The following is an 18,567-nucleotide window of genomic DNA, read 5'->3' as shown; positions in this document are numbered from 1 at the left end:
CATTTAATGCAAAGTCCTGCTAGGTTTGCCGTGATCTCAACAAAGTTTCTTTGGGGAAAGGAAAACCCCCATGTGCATTAGAAAATTTTAAAAATTCCGGTTTTGCACGGTAGCATCCAGTTGTGGGATTGCGGATCTCTGCACCCCCGTGGCTAATTTCACCTTGCCAGGGGACCCCAAATGGGTCTAAGTCGCCCCGGAGAGGCGGCGAAGAAAAGAAGGATGCCCTGGCGACTCTGGAATGATGGCAATCATTCTGTTCGATTTGGGGAAAGCCTTCTAACCTGACAGGAGAAAGGCTGGCCACACTTCACTGACCAGTCCAAGCTACTTGCAGCAAAAGTCCAAAGGAAAATACCCATGTTCATTAGAAAATTCTAAAACTTCTTATTCAAGGTTCATGAGCTGGAAAAGTATATGCCATATACTGTAGTTTCTGTATATACCATATACTGTAGTTACTGTAGTGTCATCACAGACAGAAAGTTCCCACTCTTATAAATCATTAAGTCTCAAATAAAATGACTGATCTATGTCCATGTGTTTACCAGTCCCCAGTTCTTTACTTAATGACTTTATATAAGTTAGAAAGAGCCATATGACACACAAAGCAAATATATCTTAATAACATTTATTAAATTTTATATTAAGTTTTAAATCTTACTTTGATATCATTTAATATTTTTATGTTACTCTCTCTCGAGCCATCCAAATACATTATATTTCAGTGCGTGTTTTTTTCTTCAAAACAATGCATTATTGACCAAAATTTGTTTTTATAATCTATCAGTCTTCCTGTTAGATCGTTAATGTTGATGTTCCATTTTGTACTTAACAAGCAGGAACCTAGGTTACCAAAGAATGAATAAATGAATTATAAAACTGACTAAATTAAAATGTACATATGCTACACAGCTGACATGCAGGAGAGAGAAAAAACAGATCAAACTGAACCTTGTGGTAACTTTCCCATTATATATTACTTACATTATGTAAGCTGCAGACAGTATGATATATGCTGATAGAATTCTTCTAAGTTCTGATATGCGTCTCTGTACTCTAATGGGTGTTGAAAGTATTAAATATATTGGTTCTGATGTACAATGTGGAACTTCTCATGCCCTGAGACTGAAGTACCTTGTATAGCTCAGGAAGAATGGAAGTAACAGCAGATCTTCTTCTGAGTAATATTTAAAGATAAATGGGGAAAAAAACCAAGATCTGTCATAGGATCCCATATTTTAGTTTTAATTTTTATTTCAAAAATGTTGGATGAATAAAAGGAACTTCATAGCTAGAAGATAATAACCAATAATTTCTTTCTCTTGTAAATTTATAGGTGTTTTATTTTAAACTTAATGAAAGAAGCACATAGCCTTTTTATCCACATGATTTCTAAGTAGAACCAAAGCAAAAAAATTATCTAAAGGCATTCTATTAAAAATCACTAGCCTATGCAGCTTTCTCAATCCTAGTCACACAAAGTAATTATAAGGAGGCACGTATGTAATCCACTTTGTTAATTCACTTTGTTAATAGTTAAGGTATCTTGTGTTTAGAATACAAGATACCATAACTATTATCAAATCACTGCTGCCTTCTACAAGTTCATCTGTTGGGGGGGGGGAGGGACCGGTCAATATCACTTCTTCTTGGACAATCATTTTCTTGCTGAAAGTTTGTTTTGGCTCATTATCTTGTATACCTATATGTATATAACCCGAAACATTTGTGCACATTTTTAAAAATTAAGAAATTAAGGCTATTCGGAAAATGTGATTATATGCTATAATAATGTCAACTGACCTATACTATATCTTTTATATTATCCATAATATTTATTAGTTTATTTTTTAAAAAAAACTATAAACTATAAATATTTTTGGGGGGAGTTGAAACTGTGATATCTATGTATCTGAGGACAGCTTAAATGCACAATTATTCTTACTGTTTTCAATCAAACATAGGCTTTGAGTATGGTACATCATAATCTCTTCAAATTATGGGAGATTTTTAAAAAATAGCTTCAATTAAATTATACATTTTAATTTGGGGCCAATATTAGATTCAAGGAAGATGATTATAACCTGTTGCATTATAATTAATAATTTATAATCGAAATAAGTAAAAAGGATGTTTCATTCGGCATCCAATTTAGATAATCACACAAAATTAAATTGAGGGATGTATATATATTGATATATCCTAATTTATTTTAGATGTACATTTCCAAACTATTTTTATGATCTGTATTCATGACATTATCCTTTTCCAGATGTTCCCCTTTGCATGCATTCTCTGAAATATCCTTTTGCCCCAATATTATGTTTTCAAACTAAATCAATATTCATTTCAGAAATAAACATATACATCATTTATTTCTATAAGTTACAGGTTTCAGATAATACATCTAATACTCTAAAAAGATATTAAACAAAGGAGAAAAAAACCTGCTCAGGACATTAGATATATGAAATACAAATGAAAGTTGTAAGTGCAGCTACACTTTTCACTTGGATTAATGACTGAGTTGTTGGTCCCAACAAAGGTCACTAAATGAGGACGACGTGTATTTCCAGAGGGTAAGAAACCTAACAAAATATCAGTTTCTCTTACTTCTATTTCAGACATTTTTAAAAATGGTACTTATTCCAGTGAAGGTAGGACTATCAATATCATTGCATAGAAATGTTGCACATTAAGTCAGAGCCATAAATAAATCCCCTATTAATAATCTCTATTCCTTTTGCTTAATTTCTCCTGGGAAAATATATTCAGTGATATTTATTAAAGGTGGAGCTTGCTATTAATAATGGATGTTATGTACCACTATTTTACATCCTATACAGTGCTTCAGAACAAGCTGATAGTTTTGGGAGACAGAAAAAGAATGGGAACATAACAAATGATGGAAAGTATCCAAATAACTTGTAAAAGCCAATGAGAAATTGTGTCTATTGCCTATCTATTTTTCAGTGTCTCTTGGTGAAATTTTGTTCAGTTCTCTACTACGCACATCCAGAAGCAATGATCCAACATCTCAATTCAATTGGTAATCAATCAATAATCAAGAAAGTTATCTTACTACTTTTATCTACTATCTCCCCTTTCCAGCAGTACATGGTGCTCAAGGAGCTGCCAATAATAATAGTAAAATAACAAACATATTTTAAAAATCCAATTAAGGCATCCTTTAAATTTTTTGATCAAAACAAACAGCACCCATCAACTCAGCAGGAAACCAGCTTTCAGCATTACAGGATTTGCCCGTTGCCAGAATTTATTTATTTGCTCTCATTATCGCCACTATATAACAGTAAAATATTTAAGTTTCCTCAAAGACTTTAAAGCACTTCAAACAGATTTTTTTACACTGAAATAGGAAGTGGAAAAGGTAAGATAAACAAACATCAAATATAGAAAGAGGCAGATCAACACCACAATCTAATCAAACTGAGCTGTTAAGTACACCCTGTTGAGTTTGGTGGAACTCTCTCTGCGATGAGAGTGCTTAAAAGATCTACTATAATCTGGAGGAAGCTCTGTGCTTTTTATTGCAAATGCCTGGAAGCAACAGAGAAATATTTCATAATGATTTTTGCAGTGCAAAACATAAACCATTTTCTTCTGGCCACATTAATAATGTGAACAGCAATCATGCCTTCAGTAACATAAAATTTCAGGGGCGGATATTGTCAATAGGAACTCAGCAAGTGTGGATATGTGAGAGAGGTATTTATACTTTCTATCTATCTACAGCATTTTTAAAGGAACTGTGGAAGAGGCTGAGGTTAGTTTTGCCCTTTCCACATTTTCCAAACTTGGTAAAAATCCTTGGAGGTGGTTGCCTATTTATACAAAATTAAAATAGGGAAGCACCGTCACAAATATCTTCCTTGCACCCAGTTATATATTGGCTGCTTACCGTGTTTAAAATAAACATATTAGTAAATTTCAGTGCTTGGCTAAGCAAGGTTGGGAGAATTAATACTTGAATAGGAGCCACCAGGGAATTCCAAGGTTTTTGGCTAGACTCAGAAGTTGAAAAGAATCTTAGAAGAATAAATGAACTGGAAAATGATGTGTTTCCATATTATTGTCCATGTTCTGTTCATGCAGTTTTCAGTTGCTAGGTACAGTTGCTGTTGTACAAAAGAGGAGAAGATGGTCAACTCTAGCCTTGAAACATAGGTGTACTGCTATGTGAGTTGATAACTGACCTTTCTGCTAATCAGGCCTGTGGTGGAGAGAAGCAAGCAGGAGATACTTGGCTAGAGACACATAGTCTGAGTCTTTCACAGAAGTCTAGTATCTGGAAAAGGTCTGGACAGAAGACACCCCAGAAAAGTGGTTCTCTTAATGAAGAAGATACAACTGACTGCACTCAATAGCAAGACCCCAGCCATGAGAGACTTAATTGACACAGGGAGTCAAATCTCCATCATCAGAGAATTTTGGTGGGGAAAGCTGTCCCCAAAAAGAAGAAAATATTTCAAAGCAAAATCCCCATTGTTGAATACCAACTGTGGATGGAGGGCCTGGAAATCATGTTCACTCTGGGGGTGGTCCAGGCTTTAGGGGTGGTCAACTCAAACACATCTCAATGGTCAAGGCTCTTTCAGATAATATGGTGCTGACTGGAATGTTAGCAGTCTCTCTGAGCATTGAGCCTTCCTTCCTCCCCCTTCCTCCAATATTCAGGCTCCATATTGGTGACAATTAGGCAGCCAATGAAAACAACTGAGAAACAGCTACACCCACCACAGATATAGAGAGATGAATTTCCCTGTTCCCTGGATGAATTGCTAGACAGACATAGGAACTTTGCAAAATCTTTACAAGCCTTCTGGAAGGCAATGTCCCCTAGTGGCATAATCTGCAAAGATACTGTATTTTCCGGTGTATAAGATGACTTTCTAAACCCTGAAAATCTACTCAAAAGTCGGGGTTCATCTTATACGCAGGAATATACGGGTAGCTGTTCTCTGAATTTAAAACCAATCTGTCCCCTAGTGGCCAGCCCTATTTTTTTTTTACAGAAATAAGCACTAACAGGACAAAGCTTTCTAGCAGCAAAGGAATGGAGCTCCTATTGTGCTCATCTATAAACAGAAATTCAATATTGTACTGTATTTTCTGGTGTATATTTTCTAAACCCTGAAAATCTTCTCAAAAGTTGGGGGTCGTCTTATACGCCCAGTCACCTTATACGCCGGAATATATGGTATATCTTTTTTTGGGGGGGGAGGAATTCTAGTGAGATTCAGAAGGAACCAGCCACTGGAAGAGGAGGAAGAACTGTAGCTGTTCAGGATGCATTTGGAGATAGCCCAGAGTCTAAGCGAATAATGTTACCAGCATTACACAAGAATGCCTTATTTCTGATGAAAGATCACGGAAGGGTCATCTAAGCATGTTACACTAGAATTATAGAATTGCCATGACCAAAATTCAGGCATAGAGGATAAGAGTACTCCTTTCATTTGATCGTCTAAGCAATTCCACAGGTATACCAGAATTTCGGGGATTCTGGTTTAATATACAGTGTATGTAAACATTAAGTTTATATGTGTTTTAAACAAAACAGAATTGTAAAAATGATATATTGTCTAATTTTCTGTTTGCAGCACTATTGACACCAATGAAGGATTGTTTTGTTGATTATTTTTTTTTGTCCTTCCATCTTGTTCCTATTTTTGTAATCAATAAGAAAGAATGAGGTTCATCTCCCAGGATCCAATCTCGGGACTAGAGGTTTAGTCTTCAGAGTTTTCAGACTGATGCTGGAGCCTATCCTCTCTATTAGAAGGAATTTTCCTAAGGGTGGGCTCAGAAGATTAAATCTCTGGTCCTGGATTGGATCCTGCAACCTCATCCTGAGGACATTTATATTTGCCTTCATTTGTGAACTTTATTTTTCCTGTAAGCAACTGTTTCCATATGGATAGAATTATACTTGAGGCAACACAGACCCACAGAGACCCCAAAATCAAGCCTTGAAAGGGCCACAGTGAAATTTCACATGTCAAATTGTCTGCCTCTAAATTTCTAAAATAATAGGAGGGATATAAACCTTTAGAAATTTTTTCTGACTAAGAACTTGAATTATGACTTACTAATTCGTGCTTTCATAGAGGTTTAGTGAGAGGTTAAAGAACATGAATATATTAAACACATTGTCACGTTATTATCTCAAGATTAAACATTTAGATTTGAGGTTCAGAGTGAAAATATGCCTCTTAAGCTACTTCGGGAATTTATACAATATTCTACTCATGTTTTTTCATCATAATGATAACCAAGGTGTTGACGTATTAAAAGTGGGTGACTCATGCAATAGCTTAACAGACTTCTGTTAACATATTTCTATGTAAAAAAAAAAAAAGGGGGGGGAGAAATAATCTGGCTAAGATTCTGGAACTGTTGCAATCCTTTACATTTGGCATATTTATATATCAAGTCTGCCCGGGAAAGATTTGCAAGCAAGGTTTGCTCTGTCGCTTCTCAACTGATTGTCTCACAACTACTCTGAAGGTCATAGCCTGCACTTTGAAAACATGGCCTTACATGCATTTTATTTCTTGTCAGCAATTAGTGATATTAGAATTGTACCAGGGAAAACAAAACAAAAAAGGAAAAGAAAGTACAGAGTCCTTCTGAATGGGCTGTTAAATTTCATACCATAGAATCATTCTCTCCAATATTAATTTTGGGCAACTGGATGATGTGGTGCCATTTTGTGGATAATTTTGATCCACAGGCTCTCAAATATAATTGTTCTAAAATTATGAGGATTAAAAAAATCCTCTTATTATCATCTATCTTACATTGCTGTAGTTAGAAAATAATGTTTATATGCTAACATGGAATGCATTTATGGTGGCATAGAGGTAAAGATGCTTGCCTTCCACCTGGAAGGTTGAAAGTTCAATCCTAGACTGTGACAGATGTTTCTGACAGATGGACGCAAAGAGAAAAGATCTGCTGTAAACTCCACATAAGCATCAGTAAGGGCATCCAGCCAGTCATCCTGACTCCACTCCGATAAAAGGGATTAGGTCATTAAAAAAATCACTTATGTAATTTAATTGACCTGAACTATGGTTAGTGTAGAAAGGACAGGAGGTCATGAATCCCACCTTAGGCACAAAGCAAGCTGCTGACCTTGGGCCAGTCATACTCTTTCAGCCCTAGGAAGAAGGCAATGGTAAAAATCACTTCTGAAAAACCTTGCCAAGAAAAATGCAGGGACTTGTCCAGGCAGTCTCTGAGAGTCAGACAAAATTGAACAACAACAACAAAAGTCTGAGTATCATTCAGTATCAGGGTTACCAATGGATACTTCCCTATCTCATTTCCAGATGTGTAGTGAGGTCACAAAAATGGTCACAAAGTAGAATTGCTTCAACAGCATGGCTTTCGCCCTGGATAGAAAGGATTAAAGGAAGGAATCACCTGACTCTGTAGGAGATGATCAGGCAGAGCCCAAAGGAGGGGTCAAATGTGTCATCAATTTCAAGTCCCTTCATACCCTCAAGTCCTTTCACACCCATCCAAGCCCACCTTGAATTCCACTGATTCTAATCTACCATCAGTTTGCTTTGACTGTTGCTAGTTCAGATTCTTCTGGAGAGCTTTAGCATGCAATAAATAATAATAAACAAGCTTTAGCATGTTCATTTGAACTGCCCGGACAACTGATTTCCTGCACTTTGCAGATCCAGTTTTGATCAAGCCTCTGTATTTCTATATTTTTGTACGCAAAACAATAAATGAAGCCAAAATTGACAATTGGCCACCATATTGTAGAAACTTGCTGGGGAGGAAGAAAAACTGCAGTCCACTTCCTTCCAGATTATTAAAGGTTATCACGGATAAATCTTTTATATAAGATTAACATTGAATTATGTTTTATTTCACTGTATGATTATTCTGAAATGTGAAGGATCCAGAGTGTTAGTTCTTGTGCAAGCCGTTGTGATACCCTTAGTTTTTCTTGCTCGATCTAACATTCAATCTTGAAATAATGTATCTAGCATCAGTTCTTGTATGTCACAATTTTTCTTCCATCACATTGCTGTCCAAGGCAGATTACATCATCCCACTTTATAGAAGCCAGGGCAATAAAACTATATCTATCTAGTATTCTTGCCCCAAAGGTTAAATAAAATGTACACAAGTAATAGAAATACAATTGTATTTTATTTCAATTCTGCAAAATTTGGTCATCATTGAACAATTATTGCTTAACGCAGTTGAGAGAATAGTGTAGAGTATTTTGTGATTGTTGTTAAATAAGGATTTTTCACCCTGCCCCTCCAGAGATATCATTAAAAAGGTCAAACAGATGAAGCCAATGCAGGTTCCTTTTTATACAGGCAAATAAGAGAGGATTAAATTAATGGTCTATGTTGCTTGTATCCAAGCATATTTTATTCAGTTAAAATGTTGATACCAATGAGATGCTGATAGGTTTGTAAACTGAACCGTCAATACATGAAGAATTCCACAGGGCCTTAAAAAGAAGAAGAGAACGTCAAATGAACTCTCAAATATTAAGGTCCATGTATAATTGACAACAGACATAAAAGAACAATTGTTACCAATCCTTTGTAGTTTAAGAAAGTTAAATTAAAAATATTTTATTTTATTTTTACAAATTATAACCATAAATACTTAAATAATAATTAAAATGTGTAGGATTGTGCTACAATAATTGAAATGGCATCTAAAACACTATAAATATGCCAAAAAAAGATCTTGAAAGACAGAAAGAGCAAGGGAATGATCAAGTATAGAGTGGAAAAGTGAATTAATTAATGCTTAATTAACTAATAACAAATTACCTATGCTCTGAGTTTAATCACCATCATCATCACCACCATTGCCAACACTACTTTTTAAAAAATTCCAGGACTAACAAGAATATTAGTATTTTAGATTGGCTTAATCAAGCTTTTTTTTTTTTTTTTTTTAAAAAAAAAAAACAACCTAAGTTATTAAAAAAGGAACTGGAATTGTCTCAAACGGGCAGGGTAGTATGAAATGTTAAAATATCTCTCTTGATGTCAGATTTAGTCCAGATGCATTGGGAATGCTAATTACTCTGAATTAGCTTGGATAAGGAAATGTGTTTTGGATTATTATAAATGCACAGTATGTTTTAATAGAAATTAAATAATATTTTAAGATGGCTATTAATTATTTACAAGAATTTTGAAATGAAGTGTTGGAAAGCTATACAGTATATTAATAAATCAATACATTTAAGCACGTTTTTAAGATATCAAGATCAGGCCAAGATCATAAAATATTTTTAAAGCTGGACATCTTAGAAAATGCTTAGAAATAACTTGGGTGTCAACTTCACTATGATGGAAATATAAAATCGTAGAAGAAATATATTATATGGATGCCACATTATTACTGGGTTAATATTCATTATTAGTATTATATCCATATTGCTAAAATGATTTGAGGAAGAGAGGCATTGAAGGGTGAGTTGCCTGTGAGTTGTTGACTCCTGCTAATAGTAGCTATTTTGGAATGCTTAGTAAAAATTACCAGACAGAAAGCACAGCAGTGGCAACTGTGCTAATGCATGTGTTAATTAGAGCTCGACTGCAAAAAGACACTTTGACGATTTTAGAATTTCATTTATAGGTTTAAAAACTCAGATGTTCCCAATGTGTGCACATATGGATGCGCAAAGCACTGAATAGCTATCTTTTAATTGTCAGAGAATTTGGCCAAGACACAGAAGCAAACCAATATTCTTTGCTTGGTCTTATTTTTTCTATTAGATTTATTTGCATTTTTCCTCTAGGAGCTAGAAAGAATGTACACAGTTTTTTTCTCTCATTTTCTTCCCCCTCCCCCCCCAAAAAAACCCTAACCTGGAGGGTAGACTGGGCGGAAGCAATAGTGAGTGGCCCAAATTCACCCACCAGAAATACAAGCAACAGTTGTAAGCGGTTTTATCAGAAACTATTTACTACCATTTACTGATTTTGTCCTTCAACTCTTATGGTTCATAATGGACAAAGTCAAACTGAGTATGCATCTGAACTCATCTTAAAAAAAAAATCCCTGCAACATGTAACAATTGAGAGCAAATATTTGGCTGTTCTTCAACAGATAAGAGCAAAATATTCCATCATGTAGTGAAGTGTGAAATTCACAGCTGAAGAAGTAGGAAAACAAGTGGATATGAGAAAAGCATTACAGATCTCCCCCATCTGTTCCTCCATGTAAGCCTCAAAGTAAGATCTACCCTATGAGTTCATGCATTTTCGTCATCCAATGCAGTGAAACTCAATGGTTTCCCTCTTCTCCATGTTTTAATAAATCAAGTGACTGAAATAAATAAAACCTTGATCTCTCTATTGAAGCAATCTCTGGAAAAAAAGAAAGCAAGGACAAGAAAGTTAAATTGACACTTCTAATTAAAGAAACCAGCTTTGCTTTTCATGTTTACAAATAGCTACTGAATAAACCCAGAAATTTGCCTGATGATTAGATTCGTCTTTAAATCATTTTTGCTGTGGTATTAAAACTTGGATAAACAATGAAGCTCTCTCTTCATCTGCACCCCATCATTTTCCTCTCAGTGTTACTATGTTAAAATAGTTTCTTCATTTGAATAACTACCATTCTTTATTAGATCTTGCAGCCTAGATTTTTTTTAAAAAAAAAAAAGTCCGGAGTACAAATCGGCATGGCTGGGAAATACTGAAATTACTAACATTTGCAGCCACTTGGGTAAAATAAAGAACTAATACAGATTTTAGGAAAATGATCAAACTTTTACACACAATATTGTATATCATAGTGAATATTTCAATATGCCTTTCAGTCTTGGAACACAAATATAATTAAAAAGCCAACTTGTTTTTAAACTTTAAATGTACATATCCCAAGTTATCCACATCTAGCTTATTTAGAGGTTTCTTTTCTCTGATTTCTAATGTACCCTTGAAGTCATCTCTTTCTTGTAGGAAGTGAAATGGAATATAATCATGCGGGGGGGGGGAAGTGTGTTGATAAGAAATCAAAATGATGTCCGGGTATAGGGTGAACAAAAGCTCAGTAAAATTAATTTTGCGAATCCATTCTATAACGGAAGAATTTGTTCAAAGCTTTCTGAAAGTAACAAAACTCTGCAGCATTTCATTTTAGTATATGAAGCTTTAAAGCACATGTTACAGAACATTTCAAGACCTTATGATTTTAACCATCCATTGTTTTCAACTAGACAATAAAACTCTGTGGGCCAACATATCCTATGTAAGCTGCTTAACAGGAAACCTTTTGCAAATGAATCAAAACTAGTTCTCAGCCACAACATCTCTTAAAGTACCTCTGGTACACTTTAAAAAAAAAAAGAAAAGAAAAAGAAGCTGTACCAATTTTGAATAACAGAAATGCATAGTAATAATAATAACCATTTGGAGATTTGAAACTTCTGTATCAATTTGGTTAATCAGACAACTTAACATACAGCTGAAAAATCCCTACAAAGCTGGATGTTTTATTTAAATTAATGAATGATTTAGGAGAACATGAGGAAAGCAACACACTGAATCTACAGAATATGTAAAATGGATAATAAATGCAAAATAGTTATCTTAAACTGATGGGGGAAAAAAAAACAACTATTTTCTCAGTGATGGTGCCTCCTATAAGTTTTCTTTCCAGTGAGACTCATTACATTCTTTCTGAAGTAATCTTATTTTGCTTCTGATTTATTCATTTATTTCAGCTGGACGACTGTTTGATGTATTATTATTGTTACTGGTTTACTGTAAAATTGATGGTGCTCTTGGCTGTCATAATTAATTACCCTTTTTGATTTGTGACTATTCCATTTTAATGTTATTTTTACAGACCTTTTATACAGATAAAATGTAGAGATATAATATATGTATAATAGGTATATACATGTTATTTTCTACATATTATAGACAAATTATACATAATTTTTATACAATTTATCATCGGGAGCTACTGATAGATAGAAAAATAAGTCAAGAATGGAGTAATCAAATCTACAATGCAGCACCACAAATGAGTGCAGAGGTCAAAATTGGTGTATGCAATAGTTCAGATGCTACATTTTCCCATGTGACTATATCAGTGTTAATTGTGGACAGTGCTAAGACACAATCTCCTCCAATTCCCTTGTCTCTTAATGAAAAGGCGATCCTTTAAATTTAATGAACATTATACAAAAAAAAAAAAAAATCCCCTCAAAAACAAACAACAAAAAATTTCCACCAATCCACACATAGCTATTCCATGCAGTTCACTCCAAACTTGAAAAAGAGAAAATTCCATACAAGTAAACAGGACAGCAATCCACATCAAAGGATAGAGTTAACAACAAAGGTCAGACATTTACTTTAGACTGGGGATACCAAAAAGCAAAAGATAACAACAGGATGCTCTTTAAGTAAAAGTAAGTCTTTTTTAGATTTTCTCTCCAAACTTTGATTATCAATATTCTTTGAAGGCAGATTCTAAAGAAAAAACAAGGAGAAACCAATACTCTTAACTGTTCCATCAATATGAGCATTTTTGTTAATAGTCGCAGTTCATGCTATCACCAGGGAAAAACAACTAATTTTAGTTAAATTACCAACAGTATTCCCAGCTGAGACCCAGTGATTAAAATATGAATCTAAAATTCTTGACAAACTTCTGGAGGCTTTCTTTTATGAAACAAGATTGAGAAAAGAAAACGATTTGAGCTTTTGATGATTACAAGCATAATAAGTTCATCCGGTTATTGACAAGCAAGTAAACGCACATGTATATAGAAAGATTTCAAATTTTCTCATATTCGTCTCAGAGCAAATTTAGAGAATGGAAGAAGAATGTTGCTAAAACATGTAGCTACTGAAGCATACTATGCAGCAGACAGAGATTTTTTTTTTCAGTTGCAAAAGGTATTTAAGAATCATTTAAGAACAAAAGATGAACGAGGTGGCCCACTTTTACAATAATACACAAGCACAGAAGTGGCAAGAAAAAAGGCTGGCAGAGATTTAAATATTAATTCAAGAGATAAATGACAAAAATCCCTATAAAGTACAGTTACTTACATCATGGCCTACAACTTCAGTCTGGGTGGATTTATCTACTTGAGAGACAAGCACACTTTGTAAATGCCGAGCATTTTCCTGTGGAGAAAAATAAGATATATTCCTGGTCAGTCAGGCTGAAATTGATTGTCTTAACATTCTCAAAACAACTTAACCCCTTCCTCTATCCCAAGGGGAAAATATCCCACTGCAATAACTATAAGGAAAGAAGTGAGTATTTTCAAGAGAGAATGTATTCTCCTGATATTATTTTGCTAATGCAAAATAATTTTAGGTAGATGCTAAGGTCATAAATCATAAATTGTCAATATTAAGAGAAAGTCACTATGGAGTGTCACAAAGGATCATTTTCTAACAAAATAATGTAAGAATTAAAAATACTTTGTAAACATCCACATGATATTCTTTGCTAATAGAGTTTTACACGCACCACACTAGGTATGGACCCTTTGTTCCATTTGTTTATCCAAGGGAAAATAGAAAACAAAACTGAACTAAAATTATGAAAGACAATTGATTGTGAAATAAAAATCAGGAGAAAAGATAAAGAAACCCCCCCCCCCAAAAAAAACATACATACCATCATTTACAATGCATACTTTCCTCTATTTCAGCTTTAAATGTTCTTAAACTTAATTATAAAATTCATGAAGCACCTAAGTTTTATTGACACATTACTGAGTAACATATTAATTATTTTGTTTTTAGTTATTTGCATATGCCCATTTATAAATCTCTTGCATTCTGTCTCTATGTTAATTTACTAATTTATGTCTTACTCCATAAAATTTGCATTCTACTACAGATTTAATTATACATTTGAATGATCATCACAATAACATTTCTAAACAGACTTCTTGGAAGGAAATGAGAAGACAGCCAACAAATGCAACAGAATGAATAGCTGGTGAGTAGACTGGCTCTTCCTATCCCTCTCTAGACAAGGAGAGTACTTGAGATTACCCACAAGTGCTCCTTGTGAAGAGTCTGCAAGATAATGGTCTTTGGTGGCTTTAGAGTTCTGGGAGAAGAGGGAATAGCTATCTTGATAAAGCTACATGTTTATGAACAATGGGCTTGCAATGGACTTCCTTTTCTAATCACTGTCAAAAATTGTTTGTTAGCTGCTTTCCGGTTATTAGGAATCTTTGGATCAACAAGTTATATAAGACTGGGTAATTTTCTTCCATCCTTAGCAAAAGAGGTTTTAAATACAAGTTGACTGCTGTTGTTTTTTTAATATAACCAACAAAAGTGATTAGAATATTATTATTGGAAAGTTACAAATGGACAAAAAGTCCAGGTGGATTTAAAATAAGATTTTGAAACTAATAATAAGAATCTTTTCAATGGGAAAATGGTGTTGCTTTGAATAGTTTAAAAAAATGATAGAATTGGAGCTTGATGTTTGGACACTAGAGGGAAGCAGAAGGAATTAAAGATTAGAATGAAAGGAGAAGAATACTTACATTTGATTTATTAATAAAGAATGGAACAAAGTAGTTTAATATTGTATGTAATTAATATTTGTCAGCAATGGATCCAGGAATTATTTTTAACAATGTCTGCCATTATAGATAGAATATGTTTAAAAGATGTTATGAAACAGGAAGAAATTTTGCTAGACATCTGCAATGGATCTGAAAATGGGTTTTAAAATGACAGACTACAAGAATTGTATGGGAAAAAATGCTACATTGAGTATATAAACAAAACTAACTGATGTGTGAATAATTAAAAGGGATACACAATATCAAACCAAGAGAGTAATCCTGGATAATTTTCCTGTATTGGATTTACGAAAGAATCTTGTTAAAATTTTGAAAGATTTTGTGAGAAGGGACAAAGAAAAAAAATGAAAGGGAATAAAGTTCTAAGATTTTATTGAAAGGATTAAATATCAAGATTATTAAAAATAAATTCAACACAAAGAAGCTTTATTTGATCAATGTTAAAATAGATATTATCTCTGTTAAAAAACTTTTGTTGACCAGGACTAAACAATGAGGCTTTAACAATTTGTTTATAAATAAGAGATAATTTGAAACAATTTAGATTAGTGGTATTCATTTTGGCTTCCCTATTCACCTATATTATCAACCATGCTAAGGTCACTGATGATTGAACAAGTTGTGTAAAAATTCCTAGATGAAAGCACACAGCACCAAGAAAATTCCTGTCAACGGAGAGTGAGACAAGAGTATCTTCTAGCCTTTCTAATCTATATAAACTCCTTTATAGACAAATTCAATAGTACATCTTTTTATCCATGAAAACTGGAAAATAGACAATGTTCTGTTCTTTTGTATGCAGATGCTGTTGTGCTGTTTTCTCACACACAGATTAGCCTGAAACAGGTGTTCCATATATTTCCTGAGCAGTGTCAAGAAGAACATCTAGAAATTAATTACTATAAAACCGAGGTTGTGGTTTTTGCTAGGTACCCCAAGGCACACATCTGGTGGCTAAATAATCATTCAATAAAGCAAGTCAAGACCTTTAAATATATCTGGGAATTGCTTTCCATACTATGGACAACCGTAAATTCCATGCTGATTATGTTAAATGCACAAAAATACAACTTTGGCTTTACAATGTTTCTACTTCTCCAAAGGAGCCCAACATCAGCTGAAATCTAAGGTTAGCTCCTTTGTGGAGTTCAGTTAGGCTCCTGTAGGTTACCCTTCTTTTTGAAGCGCAATCCAAGTTTTTTAGATCAATTTTCCAAGTACTTTTCTGCATTCTGAATGTGGTGCTTTTCCATGAAGTTGGCCTATTTAAAATAAAAACTTCTGCCTGGATTTTCATTTTCTCAGATTGGCTTAAGCTCTCCTTTTTTTCAGCTGGCTTGGTCCACTTAATTATGATCAATAAGTCTTCAGACTTCCTGGTGCTAGGCAATATATGCCAAACTGCTACTTATGGCTTTTCATGAATTTCACCCTGATGGGCTATGAACGTACATTAGCTGATCTCAAGCAGTGAGTCATTGATTTAGAGTTGCAAATAGAGTTATCAGTTCTACCTAGAAACATCTTTCTGAACCACTCTGCACACCGTCTTCAACCAGAAATTTACCTCAGTTACATAACAACTCCAAAATTTGAAAGGGTTGGCCAGATTCAATGGCCTCTCACCAGCCATTACATTAGGGCAGGGGTAGGCAACCTTGGCTCTTTTATGACTCATGGACTTCAACTCCCAGAATTCCTGAGCCAGCTGTGCCAAGGTTGCCTACCCCTGCTTTAGGGATTCACTCTGATCTATTTTATCTGAAGTTATTATCAGATCAATCTGACTTTACTTCTTTGACTACTCTTAAGTACTGTTCTATAGTTTATAGAGTATGCCATCATTTCTTTTCTAATCCTTAGATATTTTAGAAGCTTTTTTTTTTTACCCTGATTAATGGTGATTTTCTTGGTTTTTTTTTTTTTTGCTGGTCTATGATGAAATAAAATTTGATTGATTGATAAAATATGAGATTTGGGAAGAGATCAATTACTAAAATTGTTCATACTTTTTTCTTTTTGTTTGCTATATTGCTTCTTTCTTTTCTATTTTTTTCTTTGTCATTTTTAGGTATTTTCTATTTTTATTCTTTTTGTTTCTATTTTTGGTTTGTATAGCTTGTATAAATGTATATGTGTGTGTGTGTGTATCAATAAAATTATTTTAAAATAATATTTCAAAAGACATTTCCTTTCAAAACACAGATATATATCTTTTTTCCTAATTGAAAAAATATATGAATATTTTGAATATGAAAAACTGGTTAATTACTGATCCATGTGTCAGTTTATCCTTGCTAAGACTGAATCCCTCAAGCATCCTTAATATTATATGATCATTTGAAACTACTTGTAGGAAATGTAATTTGACCAACATTATTCATCCCTGGTTAATTATTTGGCATTAATTTGCAATTACCACTGAGTTCCATTAAACATACACATGGCATAGATCCAGCAGCTGTATTCACACATGTTTGAGAAGAGGTATTTATTCTTTCGGGCTAAGTCTCACTAAGGTAGATTTATCCACTAAGATGAATCATGAAACAACAACCCACATGCCAGTCTCAATATGGCCAGGAGAGCAACACATACATGTGACCATTTCTAATGAATTTTGTTTATCATAATGAAAGCAGATGTTTGCAATTCTAAAAGCTGCAGTTGCATAATGAGCTCTATTTTGATCCATCTTGTTTTCTACCCTTATGAAATAGCACAAATTCTTCTTGGGGTTTTTTTTTTTTTTTTTTTTGAACTACTGTCCCTCTTCCTGCCTATTGCATGCAGACTGCCAATTCCTTCCTGTTTAGAATGCACTTTGTGAATACTGTGGCCCTGTATGGCTTAAGAGCTGCCATACTAATAAGTTAGGAGACAAACTCAATGACACCATGAGGATTATAAGCGGATATATTAAAACCAATACGACTTGCTGGCTTCCTGTTCTGAGCCATATAGCACCACCAGCTTTACAAAGGCAAAATGCACTAGTGGGAGAATAGAGAAAAAATATGAGCAACTCACTCCTACTGGTGTATGCCGATCTTTCTCATCTATCAGCTGGAAAATTCAATCCATGAAACCCCACTGGCACTTGCACAACATCTGCCCAACAACTTTAATATCAATTCCCAATGGAAAGCAAATGAGTCACTGGACACCAAGACATAGGAAAACATAAACACGACCCCACAAAAAAGGTTACCAGGCTTTGAACTACCACATCAGCAATGGACAACAGGACAACAGACATGGTGTCTGCTGGGACTCTTTGTACAAAAGGGTCTGATCTTGCCCTGGCATGTGTGTATGTGTATGCATGTGTGTGTATATTTTTAAAACAAGCACAAACATTGAGAATTTTAATGAACTACATGCACAAGCAAAACACTAGAGTAGGCCACCCACTCTTTTCTTTCACCTTGAGTTTTTGACATCTTTGTAAAAGAATGTCAAAATGACATTAAATTGTTTCTTTAAAACTTGGGAGGATCTCTTGGAGTCTCTTTACCAAGCCATGCATTATTTTACACTAAGTGCTTCTTAGTGATCACTCTAAATAAACTGTCAGGTACAAAAGATCAGGTCCACACATGAAGGACTAATTAAACAGCTGCCCAGAGTCACCTTGTAGGGGAGATGAGCGATACAAAAAATAATTAATTAATTAAATATAAAATAAACTGATTTATTGCTACTCATGCCTATGCAAAGGAAATTTCTCAACTAACAGTTAGCACTTGACAGGAGTTAAATAAAGGTCAGTAGAATTCAAAAGGTTGGACTTAGTTAAGAGCCATGGTGGCACAGTGGTTAGAATGCAATATTGCAGACTATACTTCTGCCCACAGCCAGGAGTTCAATTCTGACCGACTCAAGGTTGACTCAGCCTTCCATCCTTTCTAGGTCAGAAAAATAAGGACCCACATTGTTGAGGACAATATGCT

At 34.3% G+C, this 18,567-nt stretch overlaps 1 protein-coding gene across 2 annotated transcripts in view; it reads right to left on the bottom strand.

Annotated features, from left to right (window-relative positions):
- The window catches only part of LOC120312546 (serine-rich coiled-coil domain-containing protein 1-like), a 549,974-nt gene that overhangs the window by 287,645 nt on the left and 243,762 nt on the right, over nucleotides 1–18,567 (bottom strand). The window contains exons 6-7 of one of the 2 annotated variants that reach the window (XM_039353390.1): nucleotides 13,104–13,181; nucleotides 8,181–8,515 (exon numbers count right to left, since the gene is read on the bottom strand). In XM_039353390.1, the coding sequence (XP_039209324.1) occupies nucleotides 8,441–8,515; nucleotides 13,104–13,181 (153 nt within the window). In that variant the 3' untranslated portion in view covers nucleotides 8,181–8,440. Of the gene's footprint in view, nucleotides 1–8,180; nucleotides 8,516–13,103; nucleotides 13,182–18,567 lie in introns of those variants that run through there. The other variant, XM_039353388.1, reaches the window with a different exon arrangement.

Source organism: Crotalus tigris, unplaced genomic scaffold (assembly GCF_016545835.1).
Source record: "Crotalus tigris isolate CLP2741 ecotype Arizona unplaced genomic scaffold, ASM1654583v1 scf7180000018518.1655711, whole genome shotgun sequence".
NCBI classification, from domain to species: domain Eukaryota; kingdom Metazoa; phylum Chordata; class Lepidosauria; order Squamata; family Viperidae; genus Crotalus; species Crotalus tigris.
This window is presented reverse-complemented; position numbering and strand designations above follow the sequence as displayed.